This window comes from Xiphophorus maculatus, chromosome 8 (genome assembly GCF_002775205.1).
Source record: "Xiphophorus maculatus strain JP 163 A chromosome 8, X_maculatus-5.0-male, whole genome shotgun sequence".
In the NCBI taxonomy this organism is placed as follows: Eukaryota; Metazoa; Chordata; class Actinopteri; order Cyprinodontiformes; family Poeciliidae; genus Xiphophorus; species Xiphophorus maculatus.
The window spans coordinates 10588747-10605799 of NC_036450.1; the positions used below are offsets into that span (position 1 = coordinate 10588747).

Consider the following 17053-nt stretch of genomic DNA (forward strand, 5'->3'; position numbering starts at 1 on the left):
CAAATCAAAGGGAGTTGTGGTCACATTTTGTGGTGAATACCTGTGAAAATCAACTCAAATGGAAACAGGAATTCTGCTCTCTACCAGAAAAATCTCAAAACCAAATTTTTGATTATCACTGGACTGCCTTAACCTTAAGTCTAGACTCACACAAGACAAAAGAGTTTGGTGTGGTATATTCAAACATCTGATTGAAGACAAATCTAAATAAAATTATGTGAAGCATCCCTAAGTGGGTTGCTGAAGCTCAAAATTTTTTAAATATGGCTGAAATAAAACAATTGTGCATAAAAGAAAGGGCCAAAATCTCTTCAAAGCAATGTAAAAAAAACATCCATTTTTGATAAGTGTTGTACAGCCAAGGGTTAGGGGATATATATTTTTTTTCCTATAGAGTTGAGTTAGTTCAAATAGCTTTTTTTTCCCCATTTGACAAATAAAATAATCATTAAAGAGCTCAATTTTCTATTCACCCAGGTTTTCTGCTATTAAATTTAGTTTGATCTGAAACAATTGAGTGCAAAAAAAAAGAAAACAAATGTCTAAACAGTATTTTTTTTATTTTTTCAGGCAAGATGTATACAATTAAAAATATAAGCAAGAATAGTGTGCGTGTGTGTATTGGTGTGAGACATGCATACTAAAAGGAGGCAAGACAGGATCTGTATGACAAACTGTTGCTAAGCAGTGGTTGTTGCTAGGTGGGGTGGAGGGGAGTAAGAAGTGGGTTCAGGTTTGCAGGCAGTGATGGAATCTGAGGGTTTACCCATGTTCCCTTGTGAGCACATGACGTGCGATCCTCTGGAATGAAGTGACATGAATACTAATGCTATAGAGTTTCTGCTTCAGACACACACACCTCCACTCAGGAACATCAAGGCTCATCCCGAACTGAACTGCAATAGAGACAGATTGCAGTTTTTAAAAACAAGACTTGCATGTGAATGAATTCGTAGTTTAAAAAAATATAACATTTCTGAGTCTGTTTCAGGTTCCACAATAGAAGAATGACTCATCTGTCCTGCCTTCACTTGCAGAGCAATCAAGGAACGCTGCAGAATATCTGGCAGAGGAACAGATAGAGCACAACCAGCGCCCCCCTCGGCTTTCCCTGGCACGATTACAGGGTTATGCACAGGAGGGGGAAAGCCTCGCAGTTTGCCGGCATCCCTCCTTCACATCTCCAGACATTCCCCCAGCATGCAAGGCACACATGTTTGTTCAATAAAACACAGCCGGAGGCTGCGTGTCCCCAGTGTAATCTCATTCTAATACGGTTTGATCCAATCGGGTGAAGGACAGACTGGGAAGGTTGGCGGGGCGGGACACAGGCAGCCATTTGTACTGAAGGTCCTGCGACGGAGGATCCAAACACCAGTCGTAGTTCTTTAGCAGGTATCTGCAAGCTTCCTGAAATATAAAAGCAGAGAGTGTTTTCTATTTTCAGTGTGTTTACTGCAGAGCGAAAACAAAGTGTTTAACCGAGCCAAAGCTTTTTAGATTTTCGACGCGCAAAACAACAGCCCCCACAATATTTTGATTCCAAGTCTGAAATAGAAAAGCAGCCCCTTTTAGCAGCCATGCTTTAACACAACGTCAACTGTTTTGGACTGAGAAGGTAGCAACAAGTCTCATATTTGAATTCAGACCCATATTTTCACATCTACTTTAGTTTTCAAGCCTCCTCTTAAGATCCTGATGTCATTCCCAGCATTTCTCATTGGCTTATCCTGCGGCTGCTGAGCCGACCAATCGCGTCTCCCCTACCCTTCACTTTATGAATGAGGATTTTCCTGATGTTGGGGGAGGAGCAGGATGAATGAATGGGGAGGAAAGCGATGAGGGAACTGAGGAAAGATGCTGAGGGCAGGGAGGGGGGAGGTGGGGCAGGAGGAGTGCAGGGGGGAAGGATGAGGGAAAAAGAGCGATGAGTCACATCTCTGACCTAGATCCCCACAGACTCCTTGTTACTCTGATTATATCCTCCTCAGTGTGTGAGCAGAAAATGGTCATCCTGTTAAAAACCAGTCGAATGCAATGGATTACCAGTCGGATCTGCATTTGTAATAAAGCAAAATTGTTGGTTTTCTCTTGAACTAAGCGGAATAAGTTTCTGGGTGTTGAGAACCTCCACAATTATTGACTCCACTGTAACAGAGCTGTAAATAGTCTTAAAATTAGTTATTCTTTTACTGCAGAATCATAATTTTAACATTTACTGGGGGTGGAATATTTATTTACCTCGCTGTGAACTTGTCTTGCTTGTTACAGATCTTTACTAGAAACTATTTGGTCTGATCACAAACATTGCAGGAAGGTTTGGCATAAAACAAAAAACGAACGATGCGAAAAAGCTATACATGTCCTCTTTCAGGTATGGTGGAGGATCGGTGATGCTGTGGGCCTGTGCATGGCACCATGAATATGAGAGCAATTTATATGAAAAAAGTCAACATGGAAAAGTAACCAGATCTAAATCGTATAGAAAGCCTGTGAAGTCAGAACACATGAAGAGACCCAGGAGAGAGCTCCAAAGACTGTTTAAACAGAAAAGGTCAAAGGTCTCTCTAACCCCTGCTAGAGGAACATTTTTCATATTATTTCCAGCAGAGTGTCAATAAATGTAGCAATGGTGATTATTAAAACAACTTCATTTAGTCCCCTTTTGGGATTATAAGCTTGTTTGTCAAAACTTATGAGTTCAGACTCAATTTTCTTAATGGGGACAAAAATGATCATAAAGCAAATTATTCTTCTCCAACTAAAAATATTTCCAGAAGTTAATTTGTGTAATTAATGTACAAATTAATTCAATAATTAATTTGTAAATTAAGTAAATCCTATAAAAGGAACAATATACATTTCAATAACAATGTTTTTGTTGGATTTTTGTTCTTCATTATTTGATCCAAAGGTACAAGAATGTACAAATTATAAACTTATAAAAGTGTTAAGATTTTTCTGTCAACCGGGGACCAGTTTCAATAAATAAATGGACAAATGGTAGGTGAAATAGACGTTACTTTAACCTACACATTTTCTTCTAATTTATGTTTCAGATCAATGCTTTTTCTTATAAGGAAAAATAAATCACCAAATTAGAAAAGAAAGGACAATTGGATAACATTTCTTTGATTTCTGTTTAGTGAGAAAAGATCTCTGGTAATGACATCATCATCTTAAGCCAGCGAATAGAGGAGAGGGTTGTGTTTACTGCTGCTGTGTTGATGTACTGACAAGTTGTCAAAGAAAACATTGAAGCATGAGTTTTGTAGCAGAAGTTTTATCTCGACTCAAAGACTAAAACTGATGTTGGGGGGGAAAAATCTCTATCTTGACATCCCTATATCCGGCTTGATTGGCTCATATGTGATATATATGTGTGTGCAGGGTGTAGGTGTGTTGAGTCACTTCTTGGAGCTGCATTTCAGACAGCTTGAGATACCACCCACCAGCGTGTTGCATTTTTTAATGTAGGACATATCAGTGATGTCAAGGTAAATATAATCTACCTACGCACGTTAAATAACACGCTTTAATTGTGTTAATTAAAAATTATATACATTAGATGTGCATTTCAGCACCTGGAAAACATTTTAGTTTAGTCATAAGCACAAGTCAAGCTGTATGAATTAAATTTTCTTGTTATTCCTATACAGATTGCTATAAAGAAGGACTGGTGAGCTAGAAGTTATTGTCTTTGTGTGTTTGTTGAGGTTACTCCAAAAGAAACGTGTCATTACTTTGAATCAAAATGGCCTCATGTGCAGAAAAATATTCCAGCTGAACAGTGTTTTTTCAACTTGAAAAGAGGTTAAAGATACAGAGGCAGAGAGACAAAATAGTTAGCAAGTTCCAGAATGAGTTTACGCCTAGAGATATACCACAGAATTATTAAGCCAACGATGCAGAGCTTCATCAACCCTGGCAGCAAGTGTGAGAGCATGTGCATGCACAGAGAGGCAAAGACTTTCTAACAATGGTTTTGTGGATGAGCAAGTAAAAAACCACTCAATTACAAGAACATCAAAGACGGGAGGAAATTCTGTAAAATGTCCAAGAATGGACAGCAGAGGACTGGTGCAAAGGGTTTTTCCTCTGGTAATCATCATTCCTTTCAGTGGTTTGGAAGATTTTTTGAGAGATTATTTGTTTCATTTCACTCACTCATTGCAAAATTGGTTGGTCGTGTGAATAAACAATGGATTAAAACAGTAAAACAGCAGAAGAGATGACTCATCTAAGAAAATAAACGTTGCATACAATTCTTGTTCTTGAACGCTCCCCAGCCTGACTGCGTGCATGTACAGTACATGTGAGCTTTGTGGCTATGGTGAGCGGCTGGGCTGCTGTGGTTACGGCTCTGCGTTCTTCTTTAGGTAAATCGAACAAACAACCAGGTATTCCCATGACCATTTATCTGTTTACAGGATACCTGGTGGTGGTTCACCTCTCAATTAGAGTCTCCTGATTTTAATGTTGCACAGAATCGTCCTGACAACAGCCACAGCATCTTACTATATGCATTTTTTCAGAGTACAAAATATCTAATGAGATAATTACAAAAGTATCAATACATTATTAGCTGCACAAAAACTTAAATGTAATTTCTTCAATTAAATGGGGTAAAACCTAAATATACACAGGATATTCAATGCAATTCAAACTCAAGCTTGAGTAATTATTTTTGTTGGTTTGTGTATCTAAAAACCCTTTTTGTGTGTCCTAAAGCAATGAAATCAAAAACACACAATAAACCACCTTTATGACATGGTACCTCATGATCTATGTTGGTGAGATAGTTAGAATAGGAAAAGCAATATCTGCACATATACAAATTAATAAGACACATTAGTAAACACCTTTATATGAGCAGACAGCTACCTGTTTTAACAAAAAAAAATCATAAAAAATTCTAAATGAATTAATTATATACTGTATTTTTCAGTTTTGTAACTTCTCGCTTCTTTGTTCTACCTATTTTCTTTTTTTGTTGTTTGTACTTTTTCACAAATAGGTTTATCACTCATCAGGAACTACACAAGACAACGTTAATAGCACCTTTAATGAAAAGCAGTCATATTCAGCCTAAGGGTGTGGCTGAAGGTTTTGAGCTCACCTTAATAAAGATCTCAGTAAGGGTCGAACCAATGCAGCTTCTGGGCCCATTGCCAAAAGAACACAGCAAATGCTCCTGGCCTGCATTCCTAAAGAAAACCAGAGCATACAAGAAATGTCAAAGAAAATGTTGAGTATTCTAGAATTTTCTATTTCAGTTTTCACAAATATTCAGGGAAGTTTCTCTCTAACTAATAAAAGCCTGTAGTAAACTGCTATGTGATAATGTCAGTTACAGAAGGTGCCAAAAGAAAAAAAAAAAATCTGAAAATAGACATTAATTGTCTGAAGTTGTTTGTCTGTCTCCCTCTGTCATACCTGAAAATGTCCAAAAGAGAAATAAGTGGTGGTAGTTTCCATCCTCTAGTCAATAACCTGCCCATTCAGGCCATCTCCTGTGTCTAATGTATCCTGTCTTCCTGAAACCTGAGCTCTGATTAAAGGCAAACAGGAAGCATTAGAGATGTGCAGAATCTGGAAGCAGTTTGCCAGATGGTTGGTGTGTGTGTGAGCGGAGAGATTATTGGTGTTCTCGCTGGTATCTTTCTAACAATTTAATGTACTATTAGGGAACATACTAGAACATTAAAACAATTGCCGCACTGCGGAGTCCTGTAATGCTGAGAGAGAAGAAGCGCTATAGCAAAAGAACATGTCAAATATGATGAATGGAAGGAAAATGAGTCCAATCTTGAGTATAATACGGTGGACATTATAATTCATTTTACTGGGTAAAAGTACAATGAGCGAGCAGTCTAAGACTCCATGACCCAGACACCAAATGTACGAACATTATGTCATATTGGTAATAGATATATTAGATATAAATTGTTAGAAGAGAAAGCAGTTCATGAAAAATGCATTTAGATTAAGGAAGCTGTGATCACATTTCAAATATTGGTTCCCAATAATGGCTTTTTTAAATACCGTAATTCACTTAGGAGTCCATTAATAAACTCAACTTAATACTTGTTGACAGTCAACTGACTTTGATTTTATGTCCGCTCAACCCGTAGTGTTTGTTGTGTGGATGACGTATCCACGTCTGATTTTAAAATTATTTATTATACCAATTTTTTTGTTGATGGAACAAATCTGGGTTTTCCCTAATAACCTTTAAATCATGTTCACATGAAAACAGAGTGTGCTGGCTGCTGCAGCTCACAGTTTGAATCAAGTTACTGGATCTTTGCACAGAGTTGAGAGAGCAACTAAAACACCAGTTATTGAATTTTATGTCGTTCCAAGAAAAAGGGGTAAATTTTACAACAGGAGAACGATTCTTTTCTTAAATTATTTCTACAAATGATAATGCTTGCTCCCTGATGGATCTGTTTTGCTTGCAATGTTTTGTCACTCCTAAACATTTTAGACCACCAAACAAATTTTTATTTATTTGCACATTGCATTGGCATTTACATGTTCAGTGCAAAATAGTAACATTTCCCTTAGCACTTCTATATTTTAAAAGGCTACATCTACAATAAAAAGATTTACATTACAACCCTTAAGAAAAACATCTTCTGAAATAATTCACGGGTTGAGTTTAATGCAAAAGCCAGACAAGCAATAAATACTAACAAATGTTTTCTTAGACAAGAAGAAATGATCCTGATCTCAAATTCCTCTAAAACCCACTCTAATATCTGCTGCAGTTGCTGAGATTCCTATCTGACTTGGTAACATTTCTGATTATTTGGGGTCGGAGCATGTGTGGGCGTTTGGCTAATGGGATGTTAGCTTGCCTGTTCACTTCCTTTCGAAAGAGCAAAGACACATGAGTGCATAAATGTGCACCATGGCAATATACAGTGGGACTATGTCCAACAGAAATACACAAGAAAACAAGAACAGATGAAACTGTGATGATTGTAGGTGGGCTTGTTATATAAAAGGACTGCAGTCATTAAATTAAAGAGCCAGGTGGCTTGAAAATAAGGCAGGAAACTATCACGGCAGACAGTAAAGCAGTTTCCGGATAAGCTGACAGATGGAGAAGCAGGGTGAGAGGCAGATAGAAGAAAGGGGAAACAGACTGGATGATGAAGGAAACCTTGGAGAAACAAAACAGCAAAAGGCACAAGCAGACACAGTCAACAATCTTTATGAATGTTGTTGCAGAAACTCAGTAGCAAAGAGGAAATTAATGTTTAATTGTTAACCTCCATTTTTTTAGCCCTACTAGTTTCTGCAAAAGACAAACACCTTAAGTTATAAATACCATAATGTAAGAGGGGGAAAATTACGGAGCCCCTAAGGGGACATGGAGAGAAAAAAAAAGGAAAGAAATCCCGACTTATTATCTCGAGATCCCGACTTATTATCTCGAGATCCCGAGATCCCGACTTATTATCTCGAGATCCCGACTTATTATCTCGAGATCCCGACTTATTATCTCGAGATCCCGACTTATTATCCCGACTTATTATCTCAAGATCCCGACTTATTATCTCGAGATCCCGCGACATTTCTGAAAAATCGCGAGTTACTTTTTTTGGGGGGAAAGGCATGTTTTTATGCGGTAAACGTGGGGGAGTGTGTCTACATTGATTATGGAGGACGACTTATATCATTTTCTGCGGTCCAGAGATGTCCCAGAGGAGGATATCATGCACATGCAATTTAGCGTACATCCATCGGTAACCGTGAAGCTGTCCAGAGGACTGTAGCTGGTTATTAATGAATTCTACCAAAACTGCCAAGTCGGAAAAGGACTTGCGCCGAATGAGTCCCCGCGCTCTGAAAACTCTCTTCAGATGTCTCTCACTAATACTAAATCCATGTCTGCTGTCAAGCGCTGATTTAATGTGTTTATACTCAAGCCCAAGCTCGAAATAAAAATCTATATATCTACCCCCACAGTGATGGAGGACACCCACATGGGTGGGTGTCCTCCATCACTGTGATTAGGTCGTTATGTACTGATGTCGGGATCTCGAGATAATAAGTCGGGATAATAAGTCGGGATCTCGAGATAATAAGTCGGGATCTCGAGATAATAAGTCGGGATCTCGAGATAATAAGTCGGGATTTCTTTCCTTTTTTTTCTCTCCATGTCCCCTTAGGGGCTCCGTAGAAAATATCAATGAAGGCAGGAAAAAGCAAGATGCAAGTTTTTTTAATAAAATCATGTGGCTGAGATGTTTTTCCAGTGTCTGTATGGAAGCTTCAATATCTGGAAACAATGGTCACAATTAAGGCAAATTGGAAAAAAATGTAAAACTGTTTTGTAAAGTATGTGTTTATGTAAAATATGTGTTTATGTAACACATTCATTGTGATATTTACCAACATTTTAGATATTGCATATATAACTGATATGGTTGAGTTTCAATAATAACAGTTTTTAAATTATGTCATTAGTACAGGACACAACATTTTGGTAATGAAAAAGTTAAGAAAAATGCGGTAGGTTGTTGCATAATTATAGATTAAAAAAATGACAAAATTCAACTGTTGTTCCTATTCGTGTACAAGCTAGCAATAGCAGCCTAGCTAGCTGCAGGTTGCCAATGTTTTCCTCCATCTTGCTGCACTGCCTTTATACACTCTAGTATTATGTTGTTTTTTTTATTGCAAAGTGTGATTAAGGTACATGTGTTAGCAGGAAAGGCTTTTTTGAGCAACAATTCATCAATCTATGGTTTACAGAAACTCACATATACATTATGTAAATATTCTATTGCATAAATACACCTGCAAAAAGGCAACACTGTACCAACAATGTTTGATGAAAAAAGATTTCTTTGCATTTATTGCATGTGCCAAACTTACTGACTAATGTCTTAAGGCCTTGCTCGCCTGAAGCTGGGAGTCATTCCACTATTGAATGCATTTTTAGACAAAAAAGAAACTAATTTACAAATTAGTTTTAATGACATTTATGGACGATAAAGGCAGTATAATACTCCATCTTTTGTCAAACCCCAGGTATTTAATCAGTCTGGATGACTCACCACATAGATTCATACCCCATTTTTTTGTTATCTGTTTTTTTATAGCTTTATTTTTTTAAACCTTTTACGTCACTGCTGCAAGGAAAATCTCCTCTGACTCATTCTTTAACCCTGCCCCAATCTGCACGATGCACTAAGGGAATCCCTGTTGGTAAAAATAGGTGTGGGGGCAGGGGGACAGTTACTAAGGCAGCAGCTACCTGTCTGCTCATATAGATGTTTCTTTTCTTAGTTCAATTGTCAAAATACATTCTAGAAATGAATTCAAATTAAGTTGAATTATTCATTCATTTAAAACTGAATTCAATACAACTAGTTAAGCATGTTATCAAGAACTACATTGATCAAGCAGGTGTAAAATATCTTTGAACTACTTGTTTATTTGTTTGGACCTACCTATTTCTGCCTGTCCAATGCTTTCTGCTGAAACTGACAAAGTGTAATAAAGCATAAAAGTTTTGTCTGAAAACCTAAATCTTTTCCCACAAAGATCCTGCTGTTACAAGTGAACCCTCTCCGGTCACTTCATTAGGAACATCTGTTCAGATGATTGTCAACACAAATAGCAAATTGTCCAATCCCATTCCAGCATCAGAACGAGCATCAAAATGGGGAAGAAATTGTTGACTGAATGTGGTATTGTTGTTGGTACCCGATGGGTTTCTCTGAGTGGCAGAATGCTCACACATAAAAACCTCCTGGCTTTACAGGAAATGGTCTAAAAAATGGAAAATAACACAGGAAAGAGGCTGCAATTCACAGAGGCTGAGCAAAAATAATAGTTTGGAAACAAGTTTTCAGGTTTTATGAGAATCAATTTCAGCAGCCATTTTCAGATGGGCACACGTTGGTTCCATTAGTACCTCTAGTAACTTCTCCCACAATCAGCATTTACTAATTCATCCTTCCCAAAAGGTGTCAACTAATTTACATTATTTGAAAGACAAAACGATGATAATATGTATGAAGTGTTTCATTGCCTTTGAACAAAGTATCAGTAAGAGTCATTATTACGCCATCAATGCAAACCATGTCAGTGTTGTGAATGACAGCTAATGTTCCAGTGTTGAACTGCTGAGGGGGGAGACTGTGTGTTTGCAGCTCTGCTGTGAAAAGCTCCAAGTCAACAAGCGAAGGTGAAAATGGCTTTGCTAGAATCAGTGCTGCAACTAATAAGCTTCTAATCAGATAGTTTTAGAACAGAATATTGATATTCTTCTCTTTTGGCTACCTGGCAGTATATATTTAGGCATGCAGAGAACGCTTAAAGACAAAGATAGGTGAATAGTTTCCATGGCAACAGATGCATACATTACCAGGGCATTAATAAGCATGGATGGGAATAAACATGTGAATTGAGGAGGTGAATGAAAACAGAAAAGGGTCGACTGGGAGAGGAAATAGGTGAATGGCCCCAGATGAGGTTTTATTTGTCCAGAGAAGTTACAAAAATTTTTTAGGCTCGAATTTTTACACTTCTCAGTTCTTCTCAATACTTTAAAGATAATGTATGTAGAGCATAAATACAGTCAATACAAATAAATGTAATTATAGTTGTGGTGTTATAAATATGTAATTCCCAGAGTTAAAGTATTCACCTACAACAAAATTTAAAGAAGACCTCCACAGTAATGTTTTGGGTGTTTCTGACAAATGTTCGCTTTTTCACATCATAATCTTCTCCTCAAATCATCTGACCTTCTGTTAGTCTTTCAAGTACTGAAATGCAATTTCTCAGCTCATTCAGTTTTTCCAACCAAAAGTGACGCCCTTGACTACCACAACAACAATAAAAAACCTTGCTGCTGAAAGAAATAATTCTTTAATTTCCTTTCCTTTGTAAATGTTTTCCAGAGCGTGAAAAAAAAAAAAAGACTATGTGCTGAAAAAATACCTAGACAAAAATGCAACCTTTTATTCTCTTGCCATTTTAATGAAAAAAGGCTCTTTATGACACATTTCCTCAACATCCTTAATATGTTACAATAACTGAAAGCTTCGTGTCTCTTTCTGCTCTAATGGTCAGTATAGTGTGTGTTACGACATTAAGCCACAGCAGATTAGCAGAGGAATCAAACTTGTGCAATAGATAATGCTCTGTATGGTTCTTGAACACAGGTGAGTGTATAAACTTCACCTATTCTGGTAAAATCACAGAAATTCAAAGTAAATACTCATATACTGGCATGACAATTCTGGAAATACTTTGGGCCAAGTATAACATCAAGTCTTCAGTGCAAGTCTATATTATGAAACCTACACCAACCGAGAAAGACCTCCCCATTCATAAGTTTGCACCTACAAGCTTGCCTACAGGTAGCAACTGTTCACATGGACGAGCCAAAGGGCTTAGAAGTTTGTTGTGATCACATGAGACAGAATATTGAGCTAAAATGACAAGAAGTAATTTTAAAAGTACTCAAAGTGAGGCCTTTAAACCTAAGAACACTGTGTCACCTGTCAAACACGATCCTGCTTCAACTGGTTCATTGTACAAAGTTGATGAAATATCGAAGAGCAAGGACTAGCTTCTCATTCTTCACAAATCAACAATTGAAAGTGTGATATCATAGCGCTTCAGAATCATTGCATTCAGGCCAACGATCCTGAATGAACAGGAAAACTGTGTTTAGAGAGGACAAATCAAGCTAACCTTAACATTCTGAAATGACTTTCCCAAAGCTCAATCCTCACCTCTACTGAAAATCATGGAATATATTTAAAATCCAAGTCTGTAAACCAACTAATTTAAATGTAATGTAATAATTAAATGCCAAAGAAGGACTCATAATTATGTGAGAAGAGTGTTAATGGCAACACGAAATGTAAATGTAAATTTGAGCATGTATGTTTATTTTTAAACAGTTTTACTTAAGAAAACATTCACAACTAATTTATTCCCTTTAATAAATCATTAAAGGCCAAAATGATTATGCTACATGCATAATAATTTTATTATTGCATGCTGAAAATAAGTCTGTGCTCTAAAATAAATCTTAGAGGTTTAATGTAAAACTCTAAGATTTCAAAGCTCACAATAAAAAAAACGTGCCTTTAAAATACATATCTTAACACCGTGTGTGCAATGCATTGGTCAAATCTGGTTTTAAATTTTAAGTGTCCTCAAACTGCTTCAGATCAGAGGTATTCAGCTCTGATATATAAACAAAGCAACAGAAAGTCTCCCTGTTGTTGGATATGCAAAGTGGTCTAAATCTACTATTGTGAAAGTCAACTAGGAGAACTAAAGACCATACCTCCCACTCCATCTTTCTGGCAGGAAGCTATCGGGCTGCTGGAACACCTCTGGGTCACGGTGGATGAAGTAGCTGAGATACATTACATCATAATCTTTAGGAACACAGAAGTCTGCGAGGGTGGATTCCTGGAAACATGCAAGTTTTTAAAATATTGGATGGAAATCTGTCCTTGTGTCTCTATAAAGATTCATTGTTAAAAGGAACAATTCTAAATTTTAAAAGAGGTTTATGTTTTTCTTTCTTCTTACATCTTAGGTTTGACAACTTTTACTTCTGGACTCAAATTTGCTCAGTAGTAACTCATTTTCAAAGTATAAATGTAAAGTCTATCATAAATGGAGTTTCCCAACCATCTTAATACAGCTGTATAGAAGCACATCTAGTCGTTGATGGAAGATACCTTTGCCCTCCTTGACTAACCCAATTAGGTAGCTTAACATAAAATGTTGCATATTTTAGTTCCACCTGATGGAGTCCCCAGTTTTTTTCCACCTGACTGTGAATATCAATGAGTTCCAGCACACTTTTCCACAACCATAAACATCCTGCCACATAATTTTAGAACAAACCCCTTATTATCTATGTTTAAGGTTGTACATGTATTTTTATTTTATACATATAGAATATAGAATTTTTATTATTATTTTTTAATCTTGTCAAATGGAAAACAGTTGAGGAAAGACTAAGTCTATTTTTATGGTTTTGCTAAACTAAGAAGACTTATGACAAAAACAAATTCTGACCCGTGTGTGGTGACACCGATTTTATCCTTTACTCATTTATTAAATAAAAACTTGGGCAGGATGGAAGGCTGTGAGTAAAAAACAGAAAGCTCGACTTTTTTACTCCCATGTGGGAAAGTAGCAGTCAGGTGATGCTATTCATTAACATTAAGTGCAACCACTTCTAACTATTTTAAACACCCATGTATTATAAAGAGCTCTAAGATCCCCTTTGTATCAAAAACAGAATTTTAAAATTGAACCAGATATACCAGACTCTCCCCTGATAACAGCAACTATATCTCCCTAAATATGTCATTTCCTTCTAATATTATCTAAGACTTCCACGCATCATAAACCACCAGGATCAGAATGTTCTGCTGCACAACCTAAAAGAATCAAAACTTTCCACTTCACAGAGTCGCTGGCACACATCTGCCCCACTGGAGACCCTGACCTCCCCGCTTGCTTCCTTCCGGGTTGGCCAATCAATCACAGAGACAGATCAATGCCTCCCATCGGACTGTTGCGTAACACTGTTTGATGAGGTCATAACGATCACAGAGAGCTGTAGCGGGAAGAGGCTGGGTGGAGAGTCCTGGCGCTGTGCACATTAATGTACTTTAAACTGAGCTAAAAAGTGACGAGTCAGATTAAATAGGTACATTTATTGTGTTTTCTAAAATAAGAAACCGGTGTTTATAATCTTATTGAAGTCCTATGTGACATCTCAAAAGCACAAATCTTTCCATAATTTCTAATTTTTTGCCATTTCTCTACACTTTAAGTGGAAAATTCAACAATGTCCCACTTTGCTGACCCAGATTCCCAATGCCAAACAACTCTCAGAACTCCTCAAACACCAAGTCGCTGCATCTAGCAGTCCTAGCCCCGATATTTTAAAGCAGAGCATTCTGCTCAACTGTAAGCAGCATGTAGGCCTCATTAGAAAGGAAATTAGTCGTTTTCTCTCTTGTCACCTGGTGCCATCTGGTGGAAGAAAGAGCAGCACAAAAGCTCAAATTTTTATATTCAAAGCTTACCACGTGAACTTATCCAGCTTACCTTTTCAGTTATTCTGCGTCCACCAATGAAGGGCGGCCACAGTCTCTGCACCTCCAGGAGAACTCTGTGAAGGTGATCAGGATTACGGATGGCTTCATGACGACTTTCCCTCTGATACAAAGAGTTGTGAAGCATAACTGTTATTACTTTCAGATCACGTTTTATGCTGCTAACATCTGGAAGGTTTAACAACAGACATATTTACAGAAATCTCTGCTTTTTTTTCGTCTTTCTGGCTAACAGGATACTTGCATTCCTCTTTTGTATCAAGTGCCCGTCTTTGCATACCTGTTCAGGTCCTCCAAGAGCCAGAGTGAAGGAGGTGAGCAGCGATGCCAGAGCTTTGGGAATGAGTGCTGAGATGAACAGTAGGAGATGTTGAGCAGCAGAACCAGAGTTGGGAAATGGCACGGAACCCAAAGCGCCGACAAAACTGGATTTACATTGAAACCACAGTAAAGTTAAAGAAGTGGTGATGTTGATAGTTATAAAAAATCATTTGTTTTATTTTTGGTGGGAGACAACAGAGGCTCAGTAAGGCTCTAATTCTTACAATTTGAGATTTTGGGTGCATAAACCAGTTGCCAGTTAATCAAACAAACATGCTCAAAACTTTGGAAAGGTAGTTTTTGCTGAATATCTCTAAATGGAAAAGAAATTACAGAAGAAAGCTAGAGAAAGAATGAAAAGAAGCAGAAGAGGCCTTTTTTACACATCAAAGTAACCTGAGCAGCCTCACCCCTGTGTTTCATTCTTTAATTTGTCTTTGATGATCTCCATCAGTTTGCTTCTGGCATCCAGAGCTTTGGCGAAACCTGATGTCCACCAAGGTACCTTCACATTTACTGGAATCGAGTTTAAACCTGCCAGCACAAAAATACCCAGTGTCTAAACCAGGCAAAATAAAGCAGTGAACTAATCTAAAAAGAGGAAAAGAATGCATTTGTATTGCAAATTAATTCAATTTTTTTATTTTTTCCCCTTGTAGATAATGCCTGAAACACACATCTGCCTTATCTGCATGAATTAATGCAGTTTTGTCTTTCCCATCTTGAAGACTGTTTAAGAAATAATTATCCATCTCATATTTATAAATGTCAAGGAAAAAGAAAAATTGCATATATACTCAAATGGAAGTTAGATTTTTCACATTTTTGAAGTTATGTTATTGCAATAGAAGCTTGATTTATTTTAAGCTATTTTGCACATCTTTGCCACAGGTGCCAATATGTGCTTTTTCTTACACATCCAACCTAACTCCCCCCATGTCACTCTGGGCAGGTGCCCATGTTGCCCATATAAACACACTGTTGCCAATAAATGTTGATGCTTTTTCTGTGTGGATCTACCGTGCCAGTGTTCTGTGCAGAGCTCGATGATTTCCTGGAAAACCTCAGGCTGATCCTCGGCTCGTACATTCAGGAAAAGACCCAACACCAACTCCGCCCCCAGACGTTTAAAGATGGAATAAACACACTGTGGCTCCGCACTAAACACACACATACACACACGTTTGGTTAGGTCAAACTGTAAATTAAACTGAAAATTCCTGCATCCATATAATATACAATTGGGAAAAAATTTGGTGCTTGTTTCTTTAGCTTATTGTGTTGATGCCACTTAAGGAAACTGCAATTCATTTTGGCAAAATATGGAATTTGCACAACTTCAATGTGTTAAATAGCTTATAGTGTCAACAATAGCACACAAGGTTTACATAACCTGATTGAGAGGTTCTTCAAGCAGTGATCACATACACTGTGAAGAAAAAGAATATAAATCATTTAAAATTTTCACAAAGAATCATTTTTTCTTAATTGAAACTTTTGAGTGCATAAAAGATAAATTAAAGGCCAACACTGTTCTTACCTGGACATGTAGTTAGTTGAGGATTCCAGACATGTTCCTGTAAACAAGTGGTTGAGAGACAGACGGAGGAGGAAGGCCTCCTCACCTGAAACATAAACACAACCAGAGATTCATTTCAGTACATGTGCAAAGACATGGACGACATCAACATGAGGGACTGTATCTGCATGCTTACCATTCATGGTGACAACAGTGTCTCCATATATGTTTGTCATAAAATCAGTTGGGTCCTTCAGAAATATGTTAGACTTTTCTAAAACACATCACATAACCATACAACTTTAACAACGAAGCTTAGAATATCAGGACAGCATTTGGGGATGTGCAAAAAACAATATATATATATATATAAACTTATTATATTTTGTTTGTTGTATAGCCTAGGATAATTTGCGGTCTTTAACTAGAGAAGGCTAACACGCTATTCAACTAAAAATGTCTAAAAACTGTTATTTATTTCACAGAGGAACACCTATAAACATACCACAGAGCAGCTCTCGCGCCCCCTCGACAGAGCAGATAAAGACGGTCGGTTTGTTCATTAAGCGGCATTGGAAAACTCTGCTGCTGTGTTTTTCAATTCTCTGCAGGCAGAAGAACACCGGATCCCGGTAGAAGTCCAAGGTCTTGTCACCAAGCAAGGAGACGCCTGCATTTCCTGGTAGTTTAGACATTCAGGACCGAGACATATGCGCTTTTATCTCTAACTGAATAAGTTCCTCAAAAAAAAAAGAAATTGCAGTTAGACCGCATTCAGCCTGCTAGTAGTAATGTGAAGTTTTAACTAAACAGAACTGACTTCTGTATCAAGTTAGTAGAAACCAGCTAGCAATGAATGTTCGCCTGACCAATGCCCTGAATGTTTGCGAATGTCAGCAGACGACGGGAGCGCGCACAGTTTTACCGCGTAATAGAGCGGCTGCAGTGCGCACTCCCGACACATTGGGGAGAACAGATTTTCTCAGGGGAACAAAGTTTCGCACAACGTGAGCAGACAAACGTCGGTCAAACGTCAAAAGGATTTGTATTAATGACATTAAAGACTACAGAGTCGAAAGTAACG

General features: G+C 37.6%; 1 protein-coding gene across 1 annotated transcript; it reads right to left on the bottom strand.

Annotated features, from left to right (window-relative positions):
• Positions 1-543: 543 nt before the first annotated feature.
• Positions 544-17010, bottom strand: LOC106699760 (protopanaxadiol 6-hydroxylase-like). The gene is made up of 11 exons (XM_014470577.2): positions 16475-17010; positions 16166-16243; positions 15991-16075; positions 15844-15879; positions 15471-15610; positions 14861-14984; positions 14410-14554; positions 14122-14232; positions 12332-12459; positions 5120-5207; positions 544-1410 (listed from the first exon to the last, which is right to left on the bottom strand). Exons 1-11 carry the CDS (start codon positions 16662-16664, stop codon positions 1264-1266), a joined length of 1272 nt encoding a protein of 423 aa, XP_014326063.1. The 5' UTR covers positions 16665-17010; the 3' UTR covers positions 544-1263.
• Positions 17011-17053: the final 43 nt, after the last annotated feature.